Here is an 18337-nt window from a genome sequence, read left to right as displayed (position 1 = left end):
GCTGTTCATTGGATTGGCACCCTAAATGCACCTCCCGCCCACAGGTTAATCACCCGCACCAGCATGCGTGGTACCCTTGCAGTGCGACTTGGGTCACGACTTAATGATCAAGGACAAATGTGGGTCTGGAGGTTACACAGCCGGAGAACCACTGTATTAGAGGGTTGATCCGTGCAGGGATTTGTTTATTTAATAGAACATAGCTTCACCATATACATTCCCCTCTGTTTTCTTGTAATCTAGCAATACACAGAAGGAGATGCAGTGATCCATATGGTGGCCATGCTGCTTTAATGTTCAAGGGTTGAGAGAAAGGAGAAGTTTTGTGAAATGGAGAGTAGAGGTCTAGAGGAGGTCGGCACTCCATAGTGAAGGCGTGCATGCGATGATTGCACAGCATACATGTTATCTTATAAACCATATGCATATTTATTTTGGGGGCTTGTACCCCACTTTGAGCCTAACCAGTCATCAACATTTGGTGCCATCATTTGAAGCATTCTACAGCGTTAATCCTCAAACTTTTGCCCCGGCTGTGTGTACACTTGCATGCTGGGAAGAGATTATTATACAAAAGCCAAGAATTTGAATGAAGATTATAGCTTATTGGGTCTCATTAGTGTCATTATAAAAAGGGTTGGACACTTTGGATGATCGGAAAGTGTCGCCTCTTTCTGCGGCTGAAGAGAAAGGAGCGAAAAACTCAGCAGCAAAAGTAAAGACGTCGTCTGGCTTTCTAAGGAGAAGGAACTGCATGAAATCGCTCAGGAGAACTTTCATTTCTGGGTGCCGGGTGAGGTACGTTTCATGGTCTGAGATCAGTTCTTCCTGCAATTCAGAGAGAGAAAGAGAACATGACGATCTATCTCAGATGCACGATATTTGGAGGGAGAGCCTTGGAAGCGACATATAGGCAGGCCCGGATTCCCCACAAGGCCACAGAGGCCCAGCCTCAGGGCGGCAGCGATGTCCTTGTGAGGAAGTTCCGCACGGTATGTTGCCCTCTCTACATTTAGTCCTGCATTGCACAAGCAGGACTAAATATAGAGTGAGGCAGCCGATTGTTCGTTTACATGTGATCTCGGCGATGTCGCCGAGATCACATGTAAAAAGTCTGCAGCCTCCCCCCCTGCACTTACCTCTCTCCTCTGGTTCTGTCCTCCGGGCTCCGCCGCAGAGTCTCTCCTCACTGCAGTGAGCGGCAGGGTTAAAACTAACCCTGCCGCTCTATGTACACAGTGAGAGGGGAGAGCTGTGCTGTGCTCTTCCTCTCTCACCTGTCATAGGAGTTCCAGTACAGTGCTGTGCTAGAACTCCTGTATTGGAGGTGACAGGGTCAATAAAGAGAACCTGTCACTTCCAATTGCTATCACACAGGGGATTGTTTTCTCCTGTGTGATAGCAATAAAGTTAGGTTAAATAAAAATAAAATGAAATAAATAAAAAGGTGATTAAAAAGCAGGAAACAAATTATAAAAAATAAACAATAATAAGATAAAACATTATAAAAAGGTAAATAAGACAAATAAAAATCTAAAAAAAATTAAATTGATAAAAAAATGATTAAATAAGTAAAAATTTAAAAAAATATTAAATAAAAATAAGAAGAAATAATAAAATAAAAAGTGATAAAGTTAAAAAAATAAACAGTAAAAAAAAAAAATGGAACTAACTCCGCCGCCCTGCCATCTGGTTGGGGAGAAAGGGGGTGTGGCTAGCAGGCGTATTGCGGAACCTGGCCTTGGGGCGGCAGGGAGAGTAAATCCGGCTGTTACATTGGGGCACCAAGACAGCCAGCGCATAAAGCATCTGCTAGATCAGTGATTACCAGTCTGGTTACCAGAGTGTTTAGCTATTTTCCTGGAGTACAGCTTTGATGAATTAAACATACAATGCAAAAGGTGTTTGTCTGACCTTGGACTAAATTCCGGAAATATGCCCCCTAACACTCACCTTTCTGTCCAGGAACTCAGAATGGAGTTGTACATCATCCTGCCAATCCAATGGCTTCTTCTCAAACACTGGTTTAGGATCTTTTTCCTCTGTGAACAGATTTGTGAAATAATGGTTTCAGAAGAATATTCAAATCACCACTGTAATTAAAGCGAGTCTGTTGTATATTGCCCAACACCCGTTCATGGAGTCGTCACTCAGAGCAAAGCCACCCAAAGAATATTAATTGGATCCCTGGACTCCAATTGTGACCTCTGGTTTCTACAACCACTCCCTAAATGGCAGGCTGTGCTCACAAGAGACGGGCAGGATGGTATGACTGTCGTTCTGCCTGAAAAGGACTGCCGGTGCTGGACCAAGGAGGAAGCTGGGGGCAACTGGGTGTTGTAAAGGCAGCTCATTCATTTTGGGCTAGCTGCTGCCTATGGACCAAAAACGGACCTGAATCAGTTTTTGAATGCAGTGCACTATGATATGCATTTGCATGCAGCACCATGAGCGGAATTTATCACAACTGGAGCAGACAAAATCTGGAGCAGTTGCCCATGGCAACCAATCAACATTTTTCTTCAGTTTGCTCAGGTAAGATTTGAAAATAAGACAGAGAAGCTGATTGGTTGCAGTGCAAACCTGCTCCAGATTTGATACATTTCCCTCCATGTGCATTGCAGAAAGCTATTTAAAGCGCACATTTCTCTACGTTACTGCAAGGCAGAGGTCTGAAGCCAGCCTTTCAGACTTTCTCACTTTCAAAGTTCCTAACATAATGACAGGGAAGCTTTAAAATCCAATTAGCACTGGTTCACACCAGCCCCAGTGCGTTCCGGAACGCACTGGGGCTGGTGTGAACAAGCCCTTACATTCGTTGCTTGAATCAGTTGCATCAAGACAAAAGGTGGGCAAAGTACTACAGTTTGTTTTCTTTAGAAAGTAGTAGAAGAGCAGAAAAGCCTGTTCCCTGCCAGCATGCTGCAGTAAAGGACCCTTGCTCTCTGTGTGGAAGCAGTGGTCTCTCTGCAGAGGCCAACACTCCACCTGCCGAGTCAGAGCCAGAACTCTCCATTTAACACTTCATACAAATGTGATAACTGCACAGAGAAGGTGAATGATAAATGCAGCACAGACTGAATATGATTTGTATACTTTTGCTTCTTCAAGTTGTTCATGGATGTTTAGCAAATGCCTAGATAGATGGACATATCGCTCCTACCTGGCTCAGATAATATGGGCATTTCCATGAGTTTAACAATAACAGGAGAGCCGACCTGGACCCGACTAGCCAAATGCCTAGAAAAAAATGGGAAGAAAATAAATAAGGCTGTAGCAGTGCGAGCGATGAGTCTGTTTAACGACAATGCAATGTCACATTGGATAGATTCCTTGTTAAGGTTTCACGAAATGAAAAAGATTCCATTGAGTCAAGAGATAGCAGTGATTCCGTTAGTGATAGTGAAAGTCGTCCTACACAATAATCCTCCTCTCTCTTGTCCCTCTCACACCGGCCACAAAAGGTACCGGTAATTGGTTTATTTTTCTTTATATTTTATACGTTATTATATTACAGTATTGTAATCATTTTATATGAATATTTTTGGGTTGTGGAACGAATCATCTGAATTTCCATTATTTCCTGTGGGGGGAAATTCGCTTTGATATACAAGCGCTTTGGATTACAAGCATGCTTCCAGAACGAATTATGCTCGTAAACCAAGGTATTACTGTAGATGGATTGGTTGGTTGGATCATTGCCATAGGGATGTGCAGCTCATAACCCTGAGATTTGTCCTCAAGCATTCATTGAAGATTTGCTAAATCTACTTGTACCGTACTGTACGGTGTGGAACTCTGGAGTGGCTGTTACATTGGGGCACCAAGACAGCCAGCGCATAAAGCATCTGCTAGATCAGTGATTACCAGTCTGGTTGGAGACTGAAGACATGCTGCAGAAGAAAGTGAGAGACCGAGGACATGTTATATAAGGTTATCTTAGGAGATGGTGAGTCCCTCTGGACTCCTCACAGCGTTCCCGGCCCAAGCAGTAATAGTGGTGATCGCAGTGACAATCACGCTTGGTGCCGTGCAAATCAACAATGAAAAGCAGAAATCACCAGCACTCAATAAATATCGTTGATGTCCATATTGTCGCCCTGATGAAGGAACCCTGTGCGGCCCCCGAAACGTTGGTTTTGTCTGTGACGATTGGTCCGATTAAATGGACATCAACGATATTTATTGAGTGTTGATGATTTCTGCTTTTCAATATAAGGTTATCTGACACACTGCTATTACCCCTTTACAAATGAATGCCTAGACTGCTGGTGTCCACAAAACAAGTACCAAGGGACCCCCTATGTGACCTTAGTTTCGCAGGCTGGGCACAAGGATACTAGATAGTTAAAACTGGCTGTCACAGATCAGTAACACATGGCGGGAATGTTCAGATGAGTTTAGTTTAGGGGGCAGATGGCCAGGAGGTTTGATAGAATTCGTTAATTTGTCCATTAAAGTATATTTGGTCTTATGGGAATACATTTAAAGCTTAGGTTAAGGTAAGGGGCAGGGGGGCAGCATTAAAGGAGAACTAAGGCTTTTCCCCATAGTTCTCCTTAGGGTAACGGGAGGACAGAAACTAGCGTCCTCCCGTCACCCTAGGCTCAGTATACCGCGACTATAGCTCGCGGTATACTGAGACGCCGCAGCTGAAGCGGATCCTGACAATTGTGCCGGGATCCACCCAGCTGCAACTGACAGCTGGCTCTGCCTATCTAGAGGCCGAGCCAGCTGTACCCGCCCCCTCCCCCGTCCGTTCCGCCAGTCAGCGCTGGTGGATCGGAGCGGGGAGAGGGGAATCCAGCCCCTCCCCTGTCATGGCAGAGAGCCGTGACAGGATCGAGAGGTGAGCGAACGCCGGTATGTGTTCGCTCACCTCCCGATCTACTGAGCCGACCTGTGACAGTCTCATTGTCACAGGTCGGCTAGAACTATGAGGGGAGTGAAAAGCACTCACCTCATAGTTCTCCTTTAAGAATGTCTATTTTGGCGGGATGACGCCACTATTCAGTACTGCAGCTTTCCATCCTCCCTTGTCATCTACCTGCTCAATGAATTAGAATTATCACTATTCTTAGGTCTTATTCTCAGTTTTAGAAACTGCCTGAATCCTTCTTCTCTGGCTCTCAGTGCCTTAAACATACTGGACTGGTAGCATTATGCAATGTAGTAGAACCCCGAGTGGCTCATGGCAGGACCTTCCACTTAGTCTAATTTCTACAGTGTAGTGTGGATTCATATCAATCATCATGTAAAGGGGATAGATTTCTCCATCGCTATGGCAGCAGGCATTGTGAGGAATCCTTACTTTGCCATGGCAAGGGGTTTAATATCTGCATTGCCATGGCAACAGTGCATAGCAATCACTGTTAAATGAGGGCAGATCCTTTTGTCACCAGGGTAGCGAGTTCATGGTGACGGTGCCACTCCATCCATCAAAATGGTAAGAGAGAAGATCCATCTGTTGCTATGACAGATCCTTATGTCATCATAGCTCTGGCTTGCTAGCCTTCATGGTAGCCTTTCGTGCACAGTATGGAATCAATGAGTTCTATGAAGTAGGGCTTGGGGAACAAGGAGACCGAATAAACCGGTCTAGTCATAGTTGGATCAGAAAAGATAAAAACACTTCAGTACGAAGCACAGCACTGCCTTTACAATTCTGAATTGAGAAAGCTGGTCAGATGACCAGTGAAACGTCTTCAAGAAAAATACAGCAAGTCCAGTTTCCTTGGCTTATTTTTTACAGAACTGCCTTTACACTCACCCGTCTGATAGGAAGTAGTACTGCCAAGTGTTAGGTATATCCTCAGAATAAATCGTTCTCTCTATGCCGTAAACCTCCACTGTGTCTTTCCCGATAACCTGGGGACGGGATCCGAGCTCACTCTGCAACATACAGAAAAAAATAAGATGAGCAAGGCAAGAATATCAAGTTTTGGTCAAGTTCCGAGATGAGACCTTAAATATTTCGTTATAGGTTCTTAAGGCAAACATGTGATGTCTTCCTGAAGTCAGCATTAAAGCGGAGCTCCAGGGTATGTCCCTAAACAGCCCTTCAGTATTTTTTAATTCCCATACATACCTTATTTCTTTCCTCTTCTTGTTGGTCTAGTGACATCGCTGCAAGTTCTTCGCTCTTTTGCGGTGGCAATGGCACTGGGATGGCAGGGATTCTCCCAGGACTTAATTATGTGTGAGCGCCTTTAGTACTGTGAGCCTGCGCAATGACATGCCCCCTAGGGGGTGTGTGAAGGACAGGCTGGGCTTACATGATGCGCCCCCTAGGGGGTGTGTGAAGGACAGGCTGGGCTTACATGATGCGCCCCCTAGGGGGTGTGTGAAGGATAGGCTAAGCTCACATAATGCGCCCCCTAGGGGGTGTGTGAAGGATGGGCTAAGCTCACATAATGCGCCCCTTAGGGGGTGTGTGAAGGATAGGCTAAGCTCACATAATGTGCCCCCTAGGGGGTGTGTGAAAGATGGGCTGGGCTCACAGGAAATGGGCAGAATCAGCGTTGGTCTACACAAAAAGGACCAAGAAGAGGAAGTCGGGCACATCACTGGAGTATGGCGTGGGTAGGTAAAAGAAGAGGGAGAGGAACCGAAAATAGAAGAAAACAAAATCCTGGAGCTCAACATTAAAGCAAACCTGTGCTTTCTGTGCATGCAACAGGTTCAGATTATCCCCATCCCTAGCAGTACATAGTCACCTTTCCCTTGCTTCCTGCCATCAGGAGCAAAGAAAATACCCAATTCCTCCGGGTATGAAGGATCATGTGACTTATGTGACAGATGTGATGCCTGGCAATTGGCTGGGCACTGTCAGATGGGCAGGGAGAACCCTCAGCCTTGTGTAGTCCCTGAGCCACTAGGAGCTTCATTTGCCAGCTATCGGGTCTATGAGTCATTCATCTTTAGTAGATTAAACACTTCTTTTTTTATGTCTCTGTGGTCGTGTAACATCTATACATCTGTCACCCCATTACATACTCACATAGGATGAAATACACAAGTTCATCTCTGCATCGAAGGCCAGGAAATCCAACCGCTGTGTATTCTTCGTTCTCGCCAGAAGCCGCATAATTAGCAAGTTTGATGCCTCAGAAATAAACCCGCTCAGTGAGCTCAGGTCATGTGATGATGTTTCTTGCTGCCTTTGCTGCAACGAGATGACAGCAATTTAGATACTAGGCATGAATCACACTTCTTATTAGGAGAGATACGTTTAATTGTCTTATGTATTCATAAAAATTGACATACTCAGCAGCACAGAGAATGCAGAATCGTTCACTTCCTGAGCCCAAAGGAGGATTCGCTCTCATTTATTCCACCACAGTCATATCTTTATGTTACTTGGTTATATAGCAAAGGCACTTTCGCTGCAGTCACTGAGTCCAACGCAGGCTGCACTCTAATACACTCTAATTGGTGTTTGCCCTTAAAGGAGAACTATGGGGTCAGGGCTTTTCCCCATAGTTCTCCTTAGGGTAACGGGAGGACACAAACTAGCGTCCTCCCGTTACCCTAATTGAGGTGAGTGAAAAGCACCCACCTCATAGTTCTCCTTTATTAAAACTGCATTTTACTTTCACCTCCTGTCTACAGTGGAGTGTCCTTGTTACAATATATATATATATATATATATACATATATATATATACACACACACACATGTATATGTATATACAGTATAGGCAGCTTCAGGCAGACATCCACAAAAGACAGTCCCTTGTGATATCTGAGTCCAGGACTCCAGTGCTTCATGGCCAAATATATTCTAATATTTCCAATAACTCACCTGACCCTCTACAATGACTATGTTGATCACCAGCTTGTCTCCTTTCCTCTTCATGTGAGTTTTCTTGTCGAGAGGACGTGCTTTAAACTAAAAGTTATAATTGAAAGAAATGTATCAAATGACTTACACAGGCTCATCAAATAGCAATGTTGGATAGAAGGGATGGGGTTATTTATTATAAAAAGCTGCAATATGATTGGCAAGCATTAGTTCATCATCAATTCAGAACATTAAACTGTATTTAAATAAAAAAGTAAAAATATAATACCCTGTTTCCCCCGAAAATAAGACCTAGTACTATGTTTTGGGAATTTCTAAAATATAAGACATACCCCGAAAATAAGACCTAGTTGTGACCATTCCCAGGGTCAGTGGTAGCATAAGGGGGAACTTGAAGAGCCGTGGGAGAGAATCAGAGGTGCCAATGAAGCCAGCGCTAGAGGAAGCGGGGCGGCACCGAAGGGAGCAGAGCCGCATAAGCCGATACTTCCTCTATAGCGCCGTCTCCTGTCACAGGCGGAGTGATACCAAATGCACTCCGCCTGTGAGGAATCCATAGTGAAAGCGCGCTTCGCTCATTCTGGCCAGCGATTGGTTAGCAAATTGCTCTTGGAAAGGTACGGCATCAGGCCAGGATTCAGGATTTGGAGAGTTATGACTATGTTCCAGAAGAAGATGACATGACTGTATTTGAATAAATGTACAGTATATTTTTGTACATGAATAAGTGTGGATTGTTGCACATTGAAAACAAATAAGACCTACCCGAAAATAAGACCTACCCCGAAAATAAGACCTAGTGTGTTTTCTTGAGCCCAAAAAAATATAAGAGTGTCTTATTTTCGAGGAAACACGGTATATTGGCTTTCGGTCCTTAGGTGTGGTGGCTGCATACGTTTTCTTTTTTTCAGGCTTTTTTTTAGAAAACGAATGCAGCCACCAAACCTAAGGACTGGAAATCTGGCGTATGTCACATTTTTGTTCTGGGATTAGTTTAAGCCTGGTTTCACGCCTATGCATTGTAGTAACGCATAATCCAAGGCACACACAGCATGCTGGAAAAAGTGTGAAGGGGCCGAAAATGCCGTCATTAGAAGAAACAGGCCTTACCTTGACGTACTCATGAAGGTGCTGTTCTAAGGTTTCCAGCTTGGGTGTAATATAAGCTGTAACAGAAACAACCAAAACCAGTCAACCAAAAATTCTCAAGCAGCATACATATGGTAAGGAGAGGAACTTTCACACTACAGCATGTAAGCTGTACATTTCATTGATGTAATGTAAGTAGCAGTGACCCTGGAAGGAGTTGCTGGATACTTGCAGCCTCTCATAGACTTTCCTAAGGCCCCATTCACACTAAGCGATTTATTGCGCGATTTCCGCCTCGATATCGCACATTTTTGCCACGCGATATCGCGAGAAGTCGCCGGCCAATGCTTATCAATGGAGCTGTCTTAGCTCCATGTCGCCGTTCGCTCCAGCAGGACCCTTTTTTCGGCGGATTTTGTGCGATTTTTCTATGTTTTAATGGAGCCCGACGGTGAAGGTTGCGCTACCGTCGCTGGATCGTCGCCCCGAAAGTCGTACTATCCTGGCCATGCGGATCCGCTGCAAAAGGTATGTCGCTTAGTGTGAATGGGGCCTTATGGTGACCTGCCCTGCAGCTGCACCCAGACACTCACCAACCCACCAACGGCAACAGACAATTTTCAGCATCCTTCAATCCTTTTCTTGCAGTTTACTAGCTAAATGATCTTGGAGAGAGAGAGTTGGGGGTACAGGATAATCCCAAAGCAGCAGCAAAAATTCCCTCCACTCAGTAGACTTCTTAATGAGGGCTACTATCGTCCAGTATCTTTTGACCTCTGCCACAAGTCTCTTGAAGAGCTCTTTATGACTCTGCCACAGGCTACTGTAGATTTTGTAGGCCCGGCTGGATGGATGGCTACCTTTGAAGTGGACCCACAGGTAAGAATTAACCATTGCAGCGGGGCTGCCCATGCATTGCAAGGGTTAACTGCTCTTCTTGGACTAGGGGCTAAAATAAAGAAGATATACTCACCTGATTCTCAGTCCAGTCTTGACCGGTCCCGCAGCCTCTTCTCCCCTGGGCTCTGGCAGTTTAGGGACCACTGACTTTATTATGCCCAATGCACTTGCCAAGGGATACTCCACAGCCAGAGCAGAGGGGTAGAGAGGTGAGCGGTGACGGCCACAGGATCAGGTAAGTATATCATCTTTATTGCGGCCTCTAGAGAAAAAACGAGCAGTTAACCCTTGCAGTGCGGGGATATCCCCACTGCAGGGATTCATTTTTACAATTCCTGAAATTCCACTTTAAATTTCTTTGGCCACTACCATAGGCCAGATTGGAAATCTTCAGGCCTCTGACATGGGCCAATTTAGAACACTACAGGCCCAGACGGGTAGCTGGGAGAACAAACATCCTTTCTTGGCTCTGGCTCCCTCCTACAGGCAAGGGGCATGGCAGGCAAAGACTGGACCTCTCTACGGCTTCTATGTTCCTAAGCAGAAGCCTAACAGGTGAGGACTGTACCCTGCTACACTCACATCCTCACCAGAAAGAGCCTTCACAAGTAAATGACGGTGTGACTCTCCTCTATTGGATTTTCCATAATGCAAAACAATTTATGAGTCCAGCTGTGAAAGTGTCCTATGTGAGTATCCGGAGACCGAAACGATAGCGATAAAATCCCATAATGTTAATCACTAAGAAACTCTGTGTTCTAGCAACGCTAAGTCCTCTGAAACTGTTCTGGATCTGCCATGGAGAATGACAACTGTCTCTATCTCAGCATATGTACCTGAGATAACTGTTATGCTCTACTGCTGGGCCTGGCACTGGAGCAAACTTCAGAGGAAAGTGGAGTGGAGAATGTAAACACTGCTCATCCATGGGAAGGACAAGCAGTGACGAGTTGGGTTACTCTGCTTTTCACATTTATTTAAAGAGTGCAGACAGTACAGATCTACTTAAAAAATACATTTACCTTGTACACTTTGGTTTATCAGGGACACATAGTGAAGCTTATTTGGGTCTCCTCTAAGGGGTAAACAAATCCATTCTGACACCTAGTGGCAGCGGAATACATTTCTAGGTCAGCATTATACATGGCACCTCGGCAAGACTCGCAGCTAGAGATAGACACATACTGACCGACTATGGAGGTTCCACACGGCACGCCATCAATGGTGCCGTAACTGTTGGCGTGAACCAGAAAACATTTTTCCTCCTCTTCTCCTTCCTGTTCATAGTAGGCAGGTTGGATGCTGACGGTGAAATCTCCGACCTCTGTCCCCGAATCTGACGCTGTCTGTAAAGACTCCGGAAAGAGACAAAGATCCAGTTCACTGGGCCCTGGAGAGAAATAATGGCCAGAGATGCTCAGAAAAGTTACACTATAGCATTGCTATAAATAGAGCAAATACTAAGATTTGAAAGGGAATGGGCACGGTGACAGGTGCTCTTGAAATCTCACCCCCCACTGACACCTTCACTGCTGTCCCCCACCACTCTGTTCCTCTGTTGGACCACTGGGTCAAATCCCTGTGTAAGCTCCATGTCGATCAGTGTCAGAGCTTACACAGGGTTAATGACCAAGGATGGACTTTGCCCAAACCCATGTTTGTCAGAAACCTGGAAGGAAGTAGTCAGTGCTGGCCCAATCAGCTGCGGAAGGGCATTCCTTGCCCTGCAGCTAAACAAAGGAGTAGAATGCTGGTGGCACCATTGATCATATCTGGCCACATGGCCATATTAGGTTAATGTCATTGACCAAACATGGCCATGTGGCCATATAAGGTGAATGATGTCCCCAGTGTCCCACCCCTGTGTTTACCGGCCCTGACTGCAGCTGACAGCATTGACAGATTTCTTCTAGGTCTAGACAAGCTCAACTTGGAGTGAACCCAAACTCATCCCTATTACCGACCTGCTTCCCAGTCGTGACAGTGTTTTGGTCCAGCAGTTGGCTGCTCAGGCCCTCGCACTGCATCCTGGGATAAGGGGGAGAATGTCACATGTTCCTCATACCTGGAAGTCCCGGGTATTTCCAAAGTCTCCAACAGATAACTGCAGTGCCTCGAGTGTATGGCAAAGGTGTGTATCGGTAGGGTACAGGGCTTCAAGAGAACCTGTCATGTGAGCTTGACAGGTGCTTAAGAGCTTTTCAAGTATTCTGTAAATAAAGATCAGGTCCTAGAGGGAGACATTTATTTATATTTGATTTCCTGTCCAGTAATCCCATTGTAGACCTCTGGGGAAAGAGCTTCCTTTGGCTAAATGGGAGACCCCCTTCTTCAGGACAATAAATATATCAAATATATATTCATGGTTGTATAGGTTTATAGCCCTGAAGAAGAGGGGCTCCCATAAGTTCCAAAAAAAAATGTGTCCCATCGCACTCCTGACCGGAATAAAACCCCAAGGTGGGGTGGGTGCTGTAGTGACAGCAGATACCTCTGTGAAATCATGCAAAAAGTGTGACGTTTCAGAACCAAGTGGTCCCTTCTTCAGGCAAACAGAACATTTTCTTGGTTCCGAAACGTTGCTTTGATTTGTGACACCACTATAGTCAATAAAGAGATTGACTTGGTGTGCGGGTGACTTTCTATTCGATGTTCCCATAACTTCCAAAACACGTTGGCTTCTCCTTGGTGATTTAAAGGAGAACTCTGGGGTCAGGGCTTATCCCCATAGTTCTGCTTAGGGTAACGGGTGGACACAAACTAGCGTCCTCCCGTTACCCTAAACTCAGTATACCGCGAGCTACAGCTCGCGGTATACTGAGACGCCGGAGCGGATCCCGACATCGATGTCGAGATCCGCCCAGCTGCGTGAGTGACAGAGGCAGAGCCAGCTGTACCGCCCCCTCCGCCAGTGAGCGCTGGCAGATCGGAGCGGCGAGGGGGGAATCCAGCCCCTCCCGTCACGGCAGAGAGCCGTGATAGGATCGAGAGGTGAGCGAACGCCGGTATATGTTCGCTCACTTCCCGATCTACTGAGCCGATCTGTGACAGTCTCATTGTCACAGGTCAGCTAGAACTACGAGGTGAGTGAAAAGCACTCACCTCATAGTTCTCCTTTAAGTAAAATATCACTCTGGACTTTTATCTGTGGAGTGGCGCTTGATTGGTCTGATAAAAACTCTACTATGTCCTGCTGTCCCATACAGGGAAGACTCACCTATTCTGGATAAAAACTCCAGGGCCTCAGAGCTGGCTCTCAGGTCCTTCAAAGGTTCAAGAGTCTCCATGACTGTTGTAAAAGTGGTTTCCGTGTTGACGACAAGCCTGAAAAACAGTCATCCAATTACCTGGCAACAACTGAAGAGAACATCTCGGATCACGTCCGCTGAACCTGTGCTAATTACACTAAATAATATCTCAGAGGTTCAGAGGACAGCAGAAAGTGAAACAATCTATGGGTTAAAGAGCCATTCCAGACAACGCATGAAACCAGCTAACACTGCAGTGGTGCTAAAATCACACATTTTACTTTGTATCAAAATTTATTTTTTGAGTTTTTGAAAGAGTGTGGAAGGGGGAGAACCTTGTCAGGTGTCCCTGCATAAGAACCTTCACAGACACTTGTCCTCACTTGGGTGGATTCACCCTCTTTATTCACCCTGGTGACTATTGTCAGTAAAGGTGTCTGAAAAGGTGATCTTAGATTACCTTAAAAAAACCAAAAAGTGATTGTAGAGAGCTTCAGAAGCCTTTTCCAGCTGGGGTTCCCCCAGAGGTTCCTCAGGGATTCATTGAGCAGTGGCAGACCTCCAACTTGACAATGACTATAACGTTCCAGGACTGACCACTCAGCAAAGCCAGCAGTGTGGGACTAGTGGAGTCTGTGCTCTTGTCTATTAGGTAAGTAGCCACTGGTTGCAATGATCTTTTTAGCTTTTTGTTCCACTGACCACTAATGTATGGGGGCCATTTTTCCACTGACCCCCAATGTAAGAGGGCCCTTCTTTCACTAACCACCACTGTAAGGGTTTATGTCTTCACTGACCACCAACGTATAGGGTCACTTCTACACTGACCACCAATGTAAGGTGTCACTTTTACAGTGTCCATCAATGTAAGGGGTCATGTCTTCAGTGACCACCAACATACGGGGACACTGACCACCAATGCAAGGGAGCCCTTTGCCACTGTCCACAATTGTGAACAGGCTCTTCCCTGACCACAAATGTGAGGGGGGTCCTTTCACCACTGACTACCAATGTGAAGGGGCACTTCACAGAACACCAATGTGGGGGGAGGGGGCCTTCTCCACTGACTACAAATGTGAGGGGGGCCTTCTCCATTGACCATCAATGTAAGGGGTGCACTACAATTTTTGGGAAAACACTAAAAAAAAAATAAAGAGTGCACCAGGATAGTGTAGCACTTCTTTATTGTGGGGGAATAAAAGTTAAAATCAATGCACTCACAAATTAACGTGTTTTGGGGATGCTCATCCCTTTCATCGGCCCGTGAACAGTGTTGTTGCTAGGAACGTATTTCAGGGAAGCGTATTCCTTCATCAGCTTATCGACAGTGTTGACTATGTGTATTTTTCTTATTCTTACAGCTTACTAATCACACATGTTTAATAAGCTAAATATATTTTAGCAGGGGTCCTTTAAGACTTAAAGAACTCCTCCATCCCTGTTAAATAAAGAATAAATAAAGCCATTTAACCTGTATGAGCACCCCCAGTCCTCTAACAAACAAACATAGATCAAGTATAACCCACTTAGAACCTCTAGATTGATGTCGCCAGTAAGGAGACATTTTGCCGGAGTTATTCCCCTCAGACACATAAGCAAATGGTCTCCAAGAAAATGGCTGACGCTATATACTCCTGCCCAAAACTTGCAGACAATGCCGAAACGGCGTCCACTGTAAGCACCGATATCTGTCTGCAACAAAAGGTAAATAAAAGCAAATAGAAAAGCCATATACACTGTAATTGTGTCAGCTGCACAGCCAGTATTGTCTATAGCTTCAAGCTTGTCATCTGTACCTGACCTCTGCAGCACACGGATCCCCAGAACGGAGGAAGGAACCCGCAGAATCCGGGCCGCGTCTCTTCCAAGGCAACAGGTGGTCACCATAGCAACAAGTGCCAGGGCAGCCACTGCGCTGGCTTTCTGTACAACGGCGGCATCTTGTGGCCAGAAATGTGTACTGCAGGATGCTCTCAGCTTTATCAGCTCTTCATTTACCTACAGACCACTCCAGAGAACACCTACATATAATCCTAAACCTCCATTAGAGATGCACCGATACCGATACCAGTGCCGATACTGGGCATCTTTCCCGATACCATTGCTTTAAATTGTTAAGCTGAAGCTGTCGCCTGAAGTGCTGCGCTTGCTGGGGACCTCGGCAGACTTCCTGTGAAGTGCAGTGAATGTTTACAGAGCCGGCCGCACATCTTCCCGGGGAACCTTGGCACGCTGTATACAGCACTTCCACCACCCGGGAGACCCTGTACAGCCCACCCAGCTCTCATGAGACCCTGGGGACATCAGGCCACCACCCCCGAAGCAACACAGAGTATGTAGCTTCATATTATAGCTGGTGGTATTTTGCATGGTTGTATAATGTAATGCTGGGATTTGTAGTCCCTCTACAGCTTGGCATCAGTGGTAGAACTACCAAAGTTGCAGCTGTGACAGGGCCCTGGCATGTCACCAAATGTCCCAAAATCATTAGTCTGTATTGTTTTAGATAAACTGTCACACGACACAAAAAAATTGGTACTTGGTATCGGCGAGTACTTGAGGAAAAGAATCGGTACTCGGTCTGAAAAATGGTGTTGGTGCACCCCTAAGCCTCCAGCTTCTAATGCACATTATGAGAAGCTCACAGTGTTACAGTGAAATCAGAGGAAGCCATTTCAGTCCAGGAGAGGAGCCGCTACAACTGTGCAAGACTGAAGGGGAGGACGGAGGTCAGATAGAAGACTGAAGGGAAGGACAGAGGTCAGATAGAAGACTGAAGGGAAGGACAGAGGTCAGATAGAAGACTGAAGGGAAGGACAGAGGTCAGATAGAAGACTGAAGGGAAGGACAGAGGTCAGATAGAAGACTGAAGGGAAGGACAGAGGTCAGATAGAAGACTGAAGGGAAGGACAGAGGTCAGATAGAAGACTGAAGGGAAGGACAGAGGTCAGATAGAAGACTGAAGGGAAGGACAGAGGTCAGATAGAAGACTGAAGGGAAGGACAGAGGTCAGATAGAAGACTGAAGGGAAGGACAGAGGTCAGATAGAAGACTGAAGGGAAGGACAGAGGTCAGATAGAAGACTGAAGGGAAGGACAGAGGTCAGATAGAAGACTGAAGGGAAGGACAGAGGTCAGATAGAAGACTGAAGGGAAGGACAGAGGTCAGATAGAAGACTGAAGGGAAGGACAGAGGTCAGATAGAAGACTGAAGGGAAGGACAGAGGTCAGATAGAAGACTGAAGGGAAGGACAGAGGTCAGATAGAAGACTGAAGGGAAGGACAGAGGTCAGATAGAAGACTGAAGGGAAGGACAGAGGTCAGATAGAAGACTGAAGGGAAGGACAGAGGTCAGATAGAAGACTGAAGGGAAGGACAGAGGTCAGATAGAAGACTGAAGGGAAGGACAGAGGTCAGATAGAAGACTGAAGGGAAGGACAGAGGTCAGATAGAAGACTGAAGGGAAGGACAGAGGTCAGATAGAAGACTGAAGGGAAGGACAGAGGTCAGATAGAAGACTGAAGGGAAGGACAGAGGTCAGATAGAAGACTGAAGGGAAGGACAGAGGTCAGATAGAAGACTGAAGGGAAGGACAGAGGTCAGATAGAAGACTGAAGGGAAGGACAGAGGTCAGATAGAAGACTGAAGGGAAGGACAGAGGTCAGATAGAAGACTGAAGGGAAGGACAGAGGTCAGATAGAAGACTGAAGGGAAGGACAGAGGTCAGATAGAAGACTGAAGGGAAGGACAGAGGTCAGATAGAAGACTGAAGGGAAGGACAGAGGTCAGATAGAAGACTGAAGGGAAGGACAGAGGTCAGATAGAAGACTGAAGGGAAGGACAGAGGTCAGATAGAAGACTGAAGGGAAGGACAGAGGTCAGATAGAAGACTGAAGGGAAGGACAGAGGTCAGATAGAAGACTGAAGGGAAGGACAGAGGTCAGATAGAAGACTGAAGGGAAGGACAGAGGTCAGATAGAAGACTGAAGGGAAGGACAGAGGTCAGATAGAAGACTGAAGGGAAGGACAGAGGTCAGATAGAAGACTGAAGGGAAGGACAGAGGTCAGATAGAAGACTGAAGGGAAGGACAGAGGTCAGATAGAAGACTGAAGGGAAGGACAGAGGTCAGATAGAAGACTGAAGGGAAGGACAGAGGTCAGATAGAAGACTGAAGGGAAGGACAGAGGTCAGATAGAAGACTGAAGGGAAGGACAGAGGTCAGATAGAAGACTGAAGGGAAGGACAGAGGTCAGATAGAAGACTGAAGGGAAGGACAGAGGTCAGATAGAAGACTGAAGGGAAGGACAGAGGTCAGATAGAAGACTGAAGGGAAGGACAGAGGTCAGATAGAAGACTGAAGGGAAGGACAGAGGTCAGATAGAAGACTGAAGGGAAGGCCGGAGGTCAGATAGAAGACTGAAGGGGAGGACGGAGGTCAGATAGAAGACTGAAGGGAAGGACCGAGGTCAGATAGAAGACTGAAGGGAAGGACGGAGGTCAGATTTATGTAAACTAAATGTACTGTTATTTGGGATTGTTTGTCTTCATTTCTAGAAGCAGCATGATGTGAGATGGAGAATCGGCATAAATAACAGCGATTTACCTCCTGATGCAATGTAATAATAAAGAATGGAAACAACAATCTTCTAGTTCGGCTTCATTTATTTGAACACAGCATATTGGCACCGCACATTACAGTGTGACACAAATGTATTATTTATATCAACCAGAAGTTACATCTGTAGTCTCTTGTAGATCGGAGGTCTCCTGAAGATGTACAACTGTCACTTATTGTCACATTCTGATTACTAATAATGACATGTAATTATATTGTCCTTCGATGTATCTTTAGTCAGAAATTCTACAACTTTACACAATTGATATTATACATATTTACAGACACACACACCTTCCAACTAAACTACGTCACCTAAACCCTACTACGTCACCCGGACTCTACTACGTCAACCGGACCCTACTACGTCACCCAGATCCTACTACGTCACCAAGACCCTACTACGTCACCTAAACCCCACTACGTCACCCAGATCCTACTCCGTCCCCAAGATCCTACTACGTCACCCAGATCCTACTACGTCACCCAGATCCTACTACGTCACCCAGATCCTACTACGTCACCCATATCCTACTACGTCACCCATATCCTACTACGTCACCCATATCCTACTACGTCACCCAGATCCTACTACGTCACCAAGATCCTACTACGTCACCCAGACCCCACTACGTCACCCAGATCCTACTACGTCACCCAGATCCTACTACGTCACCCAGA

At 45.8% G+C, this 18337-nt stretch overlaps 1 protein-coding gene across 1 annotated transcript; it reads right to left on the bottom strand.

The window, feature by feature from the left end:
* Nucleotides 1–603: 603 nt before the first annotated feature.
* On the bottom strand, nucleotides 604–13110 carry CATIP (ciliogenesis associated TTC17 interacting protein). The gene is made up of 9 exons (XM_018552554.1): nucleotides 13011–13110; nucleotides 10983–11183; nucleotides 8915–8970; nucleotides 7805–7891; nucleotides 7001–7165; nucleotides 5771–5892; nucleotides 3164–3240; nucleotides 1954–2042; nucleotides 604–828 (listed from the first exon to the last, which is right to left on the bottom strand). The coding sequence occupies exons 1-9, from the start codon at nucleotides 13078–13080 to the stop codon at nucleotides 604–606; spliced, it is 1092 nt and encodes a 363-aa protein (XP_018408056.1). The 5' UTR covers nucleotides 13081–13110.
* Nucleotides 13111–18337: the final 5227 nt, after the last annotated feature.

The sequence above is a fragment of the Nanorana parkeri genome, unplaced genomic scaffold (genome assembly GCF_000935625.1).
Source record: "Nanorana parkeri isolate BGI_ZX_2015 unplaced genomic scaffold, ASM93562v1 scaffold92, whole genome shotgun sequence".
NCBI classification, from domain to species: domain Eukaryota; kingdom Metazoa; phylum Chordata; class Amphibia; order Anura; family Dicroglossidae; genus Nanorana; species Nanorana parkeri.
This window is presented reverse-complemented; position numbering and strand designations above follow the sequence as displayed.